This window comes from Orbicella franksi, unplaced genomic scaffold, assembly GCF_964199315.1.
Source record: "Orbicella franksi unplaced genomic scaffold, jaOrbFran1.1 SCAFFOLD_736, whole genome shotgun sequence".
Lineage (NCBI taxonomy): Eukaryota > Metazoa > Cnidaria > Anthozoa > Scleractinia > Merulinidae > Orbicella > Orbicella franksi.
This window is the reverse complement of record NW_027670683.1, coordinates 1-14000: the sequence shown is the minus strand read 5'-3', so window position 1 is coordinate 14000 and position 14000 is coordinate 1. Positions and strand designations below refer to the sequence as shown.

Below are 14000 nucleotides of genomic sequence, written 5' to 3'. Positions count from 1 at the left end.
AAACCAGCCACCGTTGATACCTAGAGGAAAAAGATAAGAACCTTTATTTAAGTGTCAAAAACAAAAAATGTTTTACCTTTACTCCACTTCCCTATCAAATTTTGTACTAGTTGTCGTCTTATAATAAAAGACCAAGAATAAACACAAATAAGATGCAAATTGTTTAACGTAAACACATCTACTATAATTGTTTGTGTTGCACTACAGCAATTTAACTGACTACAATAAACTGATTTTAAATTAACAGTTCTGAAGCGCAAACTAATAATCAATGCCACGTTGACTTTTCTGAAAGTCACTAAATAACACACACGTCATGTTCTTCAAAAGCTGGGTTCATAAATTTATCGTCCCAAGATAGAATTGCACAAAAAGAAAAATATATAACATTTGAAATATACAGTACGATGTGTGCTGTGATTGAATAGCTGTATTTTTTAGTTATCTGACTCGATGATTGGCTGTCAGGTATACAATGCATTCTGATTGAATAGTGTAGCCAATCGTTTTGCAGATACCCCAACTGATTCTTTTTTTTTGTAATGCCTTTTACGAGCATAGTAAAATTTCTTGCACAGTTGCATCCAAAACAGAACATTGTGTGTAGATCCACAGGACAGATTACAATTTCAATGGATGGTAACCCCAAATTTGGATCTCTAACAACCCCTCACTTCTTTTCTCATTCTTTCCCCGCTTTTTCTTTTTTTATTTTATTCACTATTTCCTAACTTTCTATTTTTCTATTTAATAATAATAATAATAAGCAAGCATTACGTGAGGACGATAATAATAATAATAATGATGATGATGATAATAATAATAATAATAATAAAACATTTGTAACTATTGATAGACTGGCCTGCCTAGACTAGCGCTAGCTATCCGTGGGCCAGTCCAACTGTAAAATGTACATTAAGAAATAAAAAATGATTGATTGAATTATAACCAAACTGAATGTGGGTAAAGCGCAAGTGATTAAGGCCAGTTCCATTTGTACGCCTAGCAGACCTATTTCAAGACAATCTGAAGTTTCCAAATGAGACTACCTGTATTCTGGTGAAACGAATGAAAGATTGTCATGTTCAACATCCTTGGTTGTAAGGTTGAATACCTTTGGTCTTAAAATCCTGTGGAGGTTAAACATTTTATTCGAAGCCTATTAATTAATCAATAAAATTTAATTGTTAATATTAATGATAATAAATTATCATAAATTCTAATCATTATTTAATTAGTAATTTTCTCCTCAGCTTGCAAGTCAACACCAGCCATTTATTTGCCAGAAAATATATAATAAGTAATCAAAACAGTGAATAAAATTGATTTAATACTTGGCAAAATCCTACTCAAAATAGTACATATACTAAGTGAACTGAGTAGTCACATAAGTTTTCAAATTTTATCTGGGTTGTAAAACTGAAGTCAGAAAAAAAATAAATAGGTAAGTTAATTAAAAAGAAAAGAGAAAACTAAAACTTTCTCAAGATCAGTTTCAATAATGCAAAAAGTTGAAATTCAAATCAGAGCAAGTCTAGTAGACATTTTTGAACTGTTCTTTTGTAGTAGCAGTTTCTTTTACAGACAGGGAAACAAAGGCACCAGACAAAGGCACCATGAAATCAACTCCTATACAGGTCAGTTCTTACACCAATCTCGTGTGGAGTTCAAGATCAATTTTGTCTTGTACTGACAATTTGTTTGTAGGACCAGTCTATGCTTCACAGATCAAGAAACTCAGAGAGAGGTTTTTTGGTGGAACCAGCTCCCTTGTGGGCCATTTCTTACACCCATCTCCTGTACAAAGCTTGAGATCCATTCAGCACATGCAGAAAGTCCAATTGTTCCTAAACAAGTTTTTTTTTTTATCTTGTCCCGGCAATTTGGATATGGGACCAGTCTATGCTTCACAGATTAAGAAACTCAGAAAGAGATTTTTGGTGGAACCAGCTCCCTTGTGGGCCAGTTCTTACACCCATCTCCTGTACAAAGCTCAAGATCTATTCAGCAAATGAAGAAAGTCCAATTGTTCCTAAACAAGTCTTTTTTTTATCTTGTGCTGGCAATTTGGATGTGGCACCAGTCTATGCTTCACAGATCAAGAAACTCAGGAAGAGATTTTTGGTGGAACCAGCTCCCTTGTGGGCCAGTTCTTACATCCATCTCCTGTACAAAGCTCAAGATCCATTCAGCAAATGAAGACAGTCCAATTATTCCTAAACAGGCATTTTCTAATCTTGTGCTTGCAATTTGGATGAAGGACCAGTCTATGCTTCACAGATCAAGAAACTCAGGAAGAGATTTTTGGTGGAACCAGCTCCCTTGTGGGCCATTTCTTACACCCATCTCCTGTACAAAGCTCAAGATCCATTCAGTGCATGAACACAGTCAAATTGGTCCTAATCTTGTGCTTGCAATGTGGATGAAGGACCAGTCTATGCTTCACAGATTAAGAAACTCAGAGAGAGGTTTTTTGGTGGAACCAGCTCCCTTGTGGTCCAGTTCTTACACCCATCTCCTGTACAAAGCTCAAGATTCATTCAGCCCATGCAGGAAAGTCCAATTGTTCCTAAACAATTTTTTTTTTATCTTGTGCTGGCAATTTGGATATGGGACCAGTCTATGCTTCACAGATCAAGAAACTCAGAAAGAGATTTTGGTGGAACCAGCTCCCTTGTGGGCCAGTTCTTACACCCATCTCCTGTACAAAGCTCAAGATCCATTCAGCAAATGAAGAAAGTCCAATTGTTCCTAAACAAGTCTCTTTTTTTTTATCTTGTGCTTGCAATTTGGATGAAGGACCAGTCTATGCTTCACAGATCAAGAAACTCAGGAAGAGATTTTTGGTAGAACCAGCTCCCTTGTGGGGCAGTTTTTACACCCATCTCCTGTGCAAATCAATTTTACGTTGCACTACTGTAGATCAAGAAACTGATAAACTTTTTGGTGGAACTGACCATATCCATATTTGTGTGTCCCTTATTTAACTTTTTTAAAAAATTGTCTTATATTGATGGATAAATCTAATTTTCATTGCCCCCTAATCTATTGAATAACTTTAACTACATGTAGTAAACAATAATATTAATGAAATAGTCTCTGTCAGAAATGAAGGAATGAAATTTTCTAAGTCAGTTAATTAATAGTCACAGAGCCAGACCATAGCCATTCTGGGTTGACAACTTCACAATATTTAATTATTAATTTAAAGGCTGCAGTAATGTAGTTTTTGTGATATACAGAATAAAGTTGGGCAAATACTTAATACCTGAAAACAATTCTGTGTTTCTTGGTATCTGGTCATGATCAGGGAGAACATTATCACTTGGATATTTATAAGCTAGATAATATTAAATTACCTCAATGGAATAAGTGTATACATCTACCATATAGGCTTAACATGTTAAATCCACTGTTAAATGCATCACAAATTGATGAGCTTGAGAAAGGTGCAGGGTGTCCAGCAGCATAGTTGTTCAGAAAAATAGGAAAATAGGAAACTGCAATTGAAAAAATACGAAAAAATAGGAACTTTCCTTCAAAAAATTAGGAAAAGAATAGGAGAATCATAATTGATGGACAAAGATAACCTCCCTACACCCCATCAGCTACCCCAATCGACCACTTCAGTTCATTGACAGTGATATACATTTGTACATACAGTATGATAATGTAAGCATTTTGAATTTTAAAGTTATTCTTCTTCGTCGCTCTCATTGTGATAACAACATCAGTTTGCATAACATTAATATATTATAAATCTAAATCAATTGAAGAGCAATCGGCAATCAGTTGTGAAATTGACATTTGAATATCATGTTTTCCTAGAAACAAGACTAGTGATACTACACTGAATTCATCAATCCAAATTCTCTGATTTTAACTGTAACTGAACTACTCAGGCTTCGCCTTGTTCAGAAACCACGCTGTCTTTTCAAAACTTCAACATCAACCCAGCACACAATAGCAAACACAAATCCTAAGAGAAGTTTTAAAACGACACTTCCCTCTTGACTTGACATAAAACAACAGCTCACCCTTAATTTGACTTTAACAAGACAGTTCACCCTTAATTTGGTTTTCTTTTATTTGATGAACATCAACTTCCTCACATGAGCATCTTCCAGGTTCAAATATGATCACACAAGTGAGCAAGAGTTCAGCATGAGGACATACATTGGATAATTAACCAAATAGCAGGTTGAAATCCTCATCAGCTATTAGAGTGCTCAATAGTTAAACTAGAGACACATCAGACTTAATGACAAAGATATAGAAATCATATATGATGCTCATTTCGAAACGAAACATAGAGAAGCGCAACTGAGCTTAGTGAGCATTATATGGAGCCTGAAGGACCAGAACGTTGAGTACAACATTAAATGGCGTAAGATGAAGGAGAGCAGATCTTATTCGAACACTATAAAGAAATGTAATTTGAGTTTGTGGGAGAAAATATTTCATTTTATGTAAACCCAAAGTGTCAACCCTAAACAACAGAAATAAGCCAATATCTTGCTGTAGACATTCTAGGAATTTTTTGCTGAAAAATATCATCACCTTATTAGCCATAGCATCTCACTTGATGCGCCACGTACCACCCTTTTTACATATTGTTCTGTTTTTTTTTCAAATATCTTTCCCTGTAACCATTTTTTCTAGCAGTTGCCTGATGATTGCTTCTGAAGAAGCATGAAACCCTGAGTAGCAAGTAAATGTCTTAGACCAACTAATCCAGCTTTATACTTCCATTATTGGATAATTAACGTATTTTCAATGGGTTTATACAGAATATCATCTGTTGACTTCAACATAATCACATGAACTATATTGATACAGCTACATGTCGATACAATATATAACAAAGAAAATCATTGAGAAATATGGAACCAGTAAATCAGAGCGATGAACAGAAATCCAGTAAGGAACAGAGAACAAAGAAATAGTTACTGTCCCTAATATTTTTGCTAATTTAGAACATCCAAGTCATGACATTGCTTTATGCTAAATCCACATCCGAGCCTATGAAACACCAGAGGCTATTAATCCATTTTCAATTTTGCAACACATGATGCTTAAAAAGCCAAAAAAAAATTAAAAAAAAAAATAGGAAAAATAGGAGGTTTCATTTTTAAAAATAGGAGAAAATAGGAATTCATCTGCTCAAAAAAGTAGGAAAAAATATGAGCTGGACACCTTGAAGGTGCCAGAGCTGAGCATGATGGTTATGATTGCTGGAGCCATAGCAAAGATTTCATTCCATTGTTAGTTACGACTGAACTGGAAAACATGGTTAATGTGTTTCACGCATGACACATATGACAAGTTAAAAAATAATAAGGCGTAAAATGAATGTACTATCATTTACAAATTATAAAAACAAAGCGTATTACTTTATTGATGTAGTCCTTTGCCGAAAGACAAATTTAAGAGATATTTGGCAAATACTGAAGTCTTGATCCCTTAAAAATGCTAGATCAACAGCACTGTTCACAATTTTGGACTAAAACTTGTCTTGAATTTTACACCAGTCCTGCAACATACAGAAATCTCATGGTTATTAATATGGGTAGGCTTTTAGCAAGATGGGTATCCAGGCATCCTGTGGATGGCCTCTTATTAAAGAAAATCGCTTTATTTTTCATATGTTGCCTTATAGATTGTTCATTTGAGCAGGCCCTATAGCACTTTTGGGACACCCACTTTTTAAATCTTGACCAAAAGCCTGAATGTGGGTAATATTGAGGTACAGTGTACATGTACCGTTCAAAGTTTATGTTCTTTAAACTATGCATAAATTAAAACTTAGACTGGTTTATTTGAAAGAGCTTTTAAGCTCTCCTTTAAAAATGTTGAGTACTTTCCTTGATTCATGATTGAAAACTTCTTTCAATTGAATGAAGAAAAGGTTTGCTGTTACATGTATGCCATCCTTTCTAAGTAAGTTGTTACCAGTAGTTCAAACACTTCAACGTGACATAAAGAGACAGGTCTGTAAGGGTGTCTAGTATTTTCCACGGTCATTTCTAGGAAAAATATATCTCACAACCTTGATCTTTACCATGAACAGCTGTGGCTAAATTTTGTTACAGTGCCTAAGAGATCAAAATAAATGACTCACGTCTTGTTATTTGTGGATATGGAACTCCTAACAGCTGTGGGGCCCAAAGTGTAAAACCACAAAACACCAAAATTCTAGGGGGTGGGTGGAGTACCGTGAAGCCCCTTCAAAACAGAAAATCCTGGGGGTGAGGGGTCTATCTGGAAAAAAACCCTCTAAGGAGGGGGGGTGGAGGATGGTTATTTTCTGGAACCACACATTTTACCCCTCCTGGTCTGCAGTCTGCAGTCTTCATTTTACACTAACTGGTAATTTTCAAATGTTTTTTTACACATGTATACCTTGACAGTGGAGAGACTGATTATTCATGCTAATTACTTCATGAAAATCATTAATAAACATACCTGCTCTATGGTGCCAGATATTCAGTTGTCGTCCTGTACTACCATTCATTTACTGCTTATCTTATCTTTATCTGGTGATGTTCTGCTCTTCATCTGATCCAATCTTGGCTTGTAGTTTTGTTTAACTTCGTTCAGCCAAGTTATCTCGCTTGATGTCCTCTATGTGTCCAGTCTTTCCACGTACAAGCCTTCAAAATTTCGGTTATTTCTCAACGAGAGGTTTACATTTTCTTGTGCGTAACAGCCCCGGGAAATAGCCTGTTTAGTTTACTAGAGTATTACACTCAAAAAGTTTGTTCCCACTTGCACGTGTCTTCCGCCATCTTTGTTATCTCGACCCCAAACTCACTCGGCCATAATGTCGTGTTTGTGTCACGTGATATTTTCTCCCCTGGTCTTAGCCTACAGGGGTTTGGCCACGGGGAAACTCGCTTTGGAGACGATTTGATTGGCTCAAGATTCACAGAGAACGTTTGAAGAAGAAAAAGACCAAGTTACCGCTGCACAAAACACATTAGTTTTGAGTACAGTTCATGCTTTGGCAAGACGTCAAAACCATCTTCTCCGAAGCACGTACTTGCAAGGTTTGCTTGAAGTAAATTCTTGTCGCAGGTGTTGGTGTTTCATAACGACACTGAACGAAAAGACCAGTCAGAACTTGTTTCCAGTGGCTGAGAGCTAAGTAAAACTTCTCCGCTAGTTGAATTCTTGAACGTGATGGAATACTATCAAGCAAGAAAGACCGTGCTTGACCACATTTCAAAACACCAAGGAGAGAGTTGAAAATACTACGCGTGGCGGAGTATTTTTGACGAACTTCGAGCCAGCTCTTAAACAATCAGTTTCCACAGGTGACAACAAACTGAAAGCTCTCTGGTTTTAAGGAATGCAGTACAATGTAACTTAGACTATCCTCGATCGGGGAACCTCTTGTTAAACGGAAGGGCGATGTAAGCAGTTCCGTAAACCAAGGCACTTGCCTCAGTCATTTTTTTTTTTTCTCGTTTTTGTTGTTTCTCTGTTGAAAGGGGAAATTGAAACACTGGTAAATGCCAAGGAAAAGAATTAAACCATGGACTTTGCCTCAGTCATAATTTTTTGTTTTGGCTACGGCCCTGGTGAGGCAAACCCAAGGAACGCACAGAAAAGACAAGGAAGCACAGTAGAAAAACGCTAAACGGAATACCTAAAGGAAAGGAAGACGAACTGTATAAATGGAACACAAAACGAAACACAGAGAAGGGCTAAAGGGCAGAACTTCAGAGGCAAAATATTTAGGGAAATATATCACGTATTTAAGATATTGACAAAAAGATCTAAACAAAACAAACACCTTTTCGTGTCACGGTTTTTAATCGTACACTCACTTCATTTTTATAAAATATATTTCTAAACTTTGTTCCTATCTGGTATAAAAAGGCAATACTATTTTTCGTTATATTACAGCCACTTCAATCTACCCATCAACTTAAAAATTACTTAGTCGCAACAGAATAACACAAAACAGACGAGAAATGACTTGTTCCTAATGCAACGTGTGGTTCCAATCAAACGTCACCGGATTTGCTCCGTTCTAGATTTATTACCTCTTACGTTTTCCCGCGCTTACTATCAGTGACTGATAACAAGTTTTCCCGCGCTTACCATCAGTGACTAATAACAAGTTTTCGAGCGCTTAGCATCGGTGACTGGTAACACGTTTTCCCGCGCTTGCAGTCGATTCCGCCTTGTTCCGGCGCTTGCCATCGGTTGAATGTTATCCCGCACTTACAACTTGATAAATATTTTTTCTGTTCTTTGCACCAGTGACATAATTCTGCTGATTGATTGTTAACGGGAAGTACTACGTTTGCGTAAAAAAAAAAAGGAAAGAAAATGCCTCTCTCATAACGTTTAGATACCTTTCACAATACATTTTGAACTTTAAACCCTAAAAATCAGAAACTACCACAAGGCCACAATTGAAATGTGGAAGGCTAGGCAGCCAATATCGTTTAATAATTTTCTCGGTACTCTGAAATTGGTGGAAGAAAAAATGAATTGCAGCTAAATGCGTTTTTTTTTTCTCTAACCATAGGGGTAAACTCAACCTAGCATGCAATCAGCGTTAAATGAGCATTCTGAATCGTTCAGCTTACTCGCGAAAGTAAAATATTTAAGAAATAACATTTGGCCAACGCCTTTACAATGTACGATGCAAGCACGAGGCGAACTTCGAGACAATTCCAAAGATTATATAAATCGGAATCGCAATCAAAACGTTCTTGAATATTTCCACAAGGCTATGCAAAAAGAACAGGGTCATTTCTACTTAAGCGACGAAAGCTGGTTGCGATATTCTAGGGCATCTTTTCATTCTAAATCAACTCTCTAACCATGACAAATACTTTCCACTACCTTCATTAAAAATTGCCTTAAATATGACCTGATCAAAATTGTCCGATATTTTGCTGTACTTTTTCAATACAAATAACAGAAAAAGACACCACATTTTACCATCAACTTGGCAACTAAATTTCAATTTAACAGCGCGGCTATCAGCAAGAGTGATAACCTTCTGCAGAAATACTTTTTTCATTGACGAACAATTCATCGCTGTCTCTTTTAAAAGGCTGTGTTGAAACAAGCGTGACGTAATTGTAGGGGACTGAAGATCAGCGAAAGTACAATATTCTTAGTTCTATTTGTCACGCAGCATGCGTCACGTTCTTGTCACGCCACGCTATAAAAAGCTATTTTAACATATGTTTCAAGTGCGACCAGTCACAACCCCATTAACCTTGAAGCCTCACTAATGGTAAGATAGAATTTCTCCTTAACATATCAATAAATAACCAATCATAAAGGGCCGAAAGAATCAAGGAATGGATAATCCATTCCGATATTCAAACAAACTCTCCCAAGTAGTTCCATAATGAACATGCAAATTCAACTGAGTAAGGAGAACTTGAGTGCTGACAGCAGGGCTTAAAGGACTGACACATCTTCATTCTCACAACTTCTCTTATAAGAAATTATGGAGACCAATACGGAGAATTTACAAGGTGAAACTAGGGCTTTAAGAGCTAATCTCAACTCTCTTATGTACTACCATGATAAATAGATGGATTCCATTAAAAAAAAAATTCTATGTTGCCTTGAAACTGCAGAAAATGGTCGAGCAGAGCAAAACAACTCATATCACATTCGAATCAACACAGCCTGACAAGATATTTCTTAGCGCTATCATGTACCACACAGAGATCAACTGTTGTTCTCAACTGGGTGATCTGTTTCCACCGGAGGGGGCACGCTGGACATGGTGCTCGGATTGCCAGCGCCCATTGTCAGGTAACCGGCCACACCAGTCCCACCTGTCAGGTAACCAGCGGCGGGTTTCTCCGAGATAAACAGGTCGTGTTTCTGGTCTCTGTACGAGGCCCACACAGAAGAGGCCTCTAGAATCTTGTTTATCTGTAACAAAGAAATATTGAGACACAAACTTAATCAACCCGATTATGTAGAAAATTCCAACTCAATCGACGATTTCTACCATTTTTACAGCCAGTAAAGTGTTGAATTTGCCAATCTGCAGCGGTAAAATAATTCGGTTTTCAAGCTGAGCTACATTACAACCTCGCTATTCAGGCGCCTTGTTTGGCAGGAATTTATTTTTAGCCCAAACAAAGCCCAGTTTTTTACACAAGCTCCGTAAATGTTGGTGTCCGATTAGAGACGGAAACAGATTTGATAATTGCCCGGAGTTTAATGCTATGATCCGCTTTCTATTCAATAATGAGATGTCACTGTGTTTTCGTTACCTCCTCGCCGTGTGTGAGATCTCTTATCATCGCCTTCAGAGCCTTGACTATTTGTGCTTTGGTTGCGGCGGGGTTTTCCACAGTTTTTAGAGCTCCGTTTAGGAGGTTCAGAAGGTACTGAACTAATTCGAACGAAAGAGCCTAAAGAGATAAAAGGAAGGAAGTTAAGATCTCTTGAATAGTCACACAAAAGGGTAATGTAAACAAATCTTCTAATAATACACAGAATATCATAAACGTACAGCTCAATAGCTTTCATTTCGGTGGTGGCACAGTAAGGCTTCGCCCACAAACTCAAAAGTTAGAAGAGCTTCGTGCGGTATGATAAACAGTATCAGATAAAAGTATCACTCAATAGCTTTCAATTGAATGGTCTTACACTATAGGGTTTCATCCTTGTACAGCATAATAAACAGTACCAGATGAAAATACTGCTCAATAGCTTTCATCTAATGGTCCCACACTAGGGTTTCATCCACAGACTTAAACGTTAGAACCACCTTGTACAGCATAATAAACAGTACCACATGAAAGTACTGCTCAATAGCGTTCATTTGAATGGTCACACACTAGGGTTTCATCCACAGACTTAAAAGTTAGAATCACCTTGTACAGCATAGTAAACAGTACCACATTAAAGTACTGCTCAATAGCTTTCATTTGAATGGTCACACACTAGGGTTTCATCCACAGACTTAAAAGTTAGAATCACCTTGTACAGCATAATAAACAGCACCGCATGAAAGTACTGCTCAATAGCTTTCATTTAGTGCCCACACTAGGGTTTCATCCAAAAACTTAAAAGTCAAAACCACATACACAGCACAAACGGAAAGAGGATTAATCATCAAACATGTTAGTCTCGAGGTTTACTACACAATTCAAGGTAAATATCACTTCTTATTTACCTGTGCTACAAGCTCTGTGTGATTCTTGTCAAACATTCTGTGAAGTGCTTCACATGCCACACCCACGACATCTGGCCTCGCCTCCATTCCCTTTATCATGTGACTGATACAGTCGCTGACCTGCGCCATGCTTCGAACACAGATCTGAAAAGGGCCGTTTCCGAGCGAGAGAAATCATACAACGAATAAATCAAAATCTTAGTTCCACTATATAAGAAATGCAAAAATGTAATTTAAATGGCTTTCTTATTTTTCCACAGATGACATCCCCTTTTTAAAAATTAATCGCTCTTTCAATAATCTGATTTGACTATTTAATACAACATAGCTTTTTCAAGGTAAACTTTTTTCAGAATACTGACAATATTTCTCTCTTGAAAAGGGCCAAATTACGCTTTTTCAAGTGACGCGGACACAAACAACCTTCATTCGACGCATCGAAAAAATTTACACTACATTTTCTACGTTCGTGGTTTGTGATACACATGAATCTTTTAGTCTCACATATCCATTTACAAATAAAGCTGCGTTTTAAATTTCTCCGGCAATGTGGATGGGGCCTTAGTTTATTTCTACATGGGTGAAATTTGACGTTCCGTGCATGCAATTATGTACATCGCAAAAAAGCGACGTTGTTTTAAAATATCGTTGCATAACTAAATTTCCTTTGTGAGGTCTGGATTAAACTCCATCCCCTGATGGTGTGTCTTACCTCGTTAGCCGAGAGCAAGTGAACCACTTGTACAGCGGATTTCACGACTGCATTGTTTGTAGAACCCATGCTCTTTACTAAATTTGGAATGTGGCCTAGGCCTGGGACCTGGGAATAGAGCACAGATACTCTTAACATTCGCTTTATGCCGCAATGTGAACACAAACGTTCTGCTAACTGGTGACCAATTCATTAATTCTCACGTCTGTATACTCAATTAAGTGGTGATTACATCTGGAGAAAATAAAAGTTGATCTAGCCAAGACTACCGTTTCAAACCTCTAGCCCTGCCCGAGATCGTGTTATTTCTGAGAAGTCACTTAACGTTTTTCTTGAGTTGCCATCCAGGAGACTAGGCAAGAGCAAGCAGACACGTTCCCCACCCCAGCCCCGTACACTGAGCAGTTTTGTTCACGATATTTCAACATGGCGCATGCTTGCTTGAGGGTTGAATCGGAAAAAAATAAGTTGTTTAGAATGTGGTTATAGACGAAAATTCCCAATACCACTTCTAATTCGTCGTTTTCCACGTACCTGGTCTGCTAGCTGCGGTTGTGCCGTAAAAAGACAGAGTGTGGCCTGGGTGACAGTCTCGAGAGTCTCGCCCTGAAACGGGTTTGAGAAAAGTAGCAAGAAAGTAGAAAACGGAAATGACAATATAAAACACACGTACTAAACAGGTAAAACAGGTAAAGCAGCAGCCTGGTCTGAGAGGTTTCAGAAAAGTACCAAAAAGTGGAAAACGAAAATGACAGTATAACAAACAAGTATCAAAACGTAAACCCCTTAAAAATAAAACAAAACTTACATCAGAGGAGGATTTTGTTAGTAGTTCAACAAACTTCTGTAGCAAAGCTATAAGGAACTCCTTCGGCTTCCGAAGAACCTGAGAAAGACAAAATAAAAAGAACCCACTTTCAAAGCTATACTATTGAGTTTTGTTTTACTGTAGCTTTACTGAGCTATATAATGACTTCAAAGTCAATGGTTTATTGACCTTGGCCAGAATCTTCCGTTCTAGTCCACTCGGATGCAAAATCTGCACTGACCACGATTTCTATCAAGCATTTTTTCCCCCACATTTTCCTCCAAGTTACGGCTAGCTATTTGTACGTTTTGCCACCGTAATAACTGGTGTTGCAAATTTCGTTCATGCGACCTTTCCCCCTCTTTTCTCAAATTGCTTTTTCTCCCTCGCCATCAGTTACGAGCTTTCTAGCGCTTGGCACCGGTTACATGTTTTCCCGCGCTTAACCCTGATTACGTGTTTTCCCGCTCTTTTGACGAGTTATGTTTTTTTGTTTGCTTTGAGTTCTGATTGGCTTAATGGGTTCGGCTCTGAGAAAACCTTAGCGTCACTTTTGCAACAACTATAACAAAACCAACGCCGTTTAAAGAAACTTTTTTTTCTTGGTTGTTTTTTTCTTTTTCTTTTTTAAGAACATACCCAAGCTGGCTGCTGAATAAAGAGCCGAAGATAAATTCCACCAATTGTTATTTCCCCAGCAGCTTCGTCAAACATAACTTCAAAGTCTTCAGGAAGCTGAAAACAAAAACACAACACGTTTCACATCAATTTCTCAATAACAAAGGCTGTTTGTTTTCCAAATTCTCATAGAGTACAAATATCATTAAATGCACTCTTTTCCTGACGAATTTCTCTACCTGTTTTTAAGTACACATCTCTTTTTCTACAAATCTCCTTATTTAAATTTCACCCGCCTACAAAATATTCTCACAACAGAGGACAGAGAAGTTACGAAATAATGTCTTACCTTCCATTGAATGTCTGGGCTATCTTTCTGCACCTGGTAATGCCTATAACGACAGGAAAAAGAAACGCGATCAGCACATTTTCCTGTGTAACAGCAGCTTCTTGGCCTACTCACGTAACGCAATCTTTACTGCTGGTCAGGACGTAATTCTAAACGTAATGGCATGTTGAGGGGAAGATGGCGGTTCAAAATGGTGTCTGTACAAGAGACGCACATCTAAGACCGGAGACAACTAGTTTCGTCATGATCGTTTAAGACGGCACTGGCCGCAGGTTTACATAATGAAATACTAACAGGAAAAATTATTCGACTTTTTAAGGGCATTTACCAACTGACTTTA

At 37.6% G+C, this 14000-nt stretch overlaps 1 protein-coding gene across 1 annotated transcript; it reads right to left on the bottom strand.

The window, feature by feature from the left end:
• Positions 1-7459: 7459 nt before the first annotated feature.
• LOC145474034 (dnaJ homolog subfamily C member 13-like) lies at positions 7460-13989 on the bottom strand. Its single transcript, XM_081455102.1, has 8 exons — positions 13661-13989; positions 13333-13428; positions 12694-12771; positions 12420-12491; positions 11886-11993; positions 11174-11317; positions 10266-10406; positions 7460-9918 (listed from the first exon to the last, which is right to left on the bottom strand). Exons 2-8 carry the CDS (start codon positions 13405-13407, stop codon positions 9709-9711), a joined length of 828 nt encoding a protein of 275 aa, XP_081311228.1. The 5' UTR covers positions 13408-13428; positions 13661-13989; the 3' UTR covers positions 7460-9708.
• Between the last annotated feature and the right edge of the window lie 11 nt (positions 13990-14000).

Bases quoted from the DNA above. Each gene is read 5' to 3' on its own strand.
- LOC145474034 (XM_081455102.1), bottom strand. From the start codon at position 13,407: ATGTTTGACGAAGCTGCTGGGGAAATAACAATTGGTGGAATTTATCTT. The intron at 12,772-13,332 runs GTATGTTCTTAA...TGTCTTTCTCAG, and splicing joins TTATTCAGCAGCCAGCTTGG to GTTCTTCGGAAGCCGAAGGA. The intron at 9,919-10,265 runs GTAACGAAAACA...TCTTTGTTACAG, and splicing joins ATCTCACACACGGCGAGGAG to ATAAACAAGATTCTAGAGGC.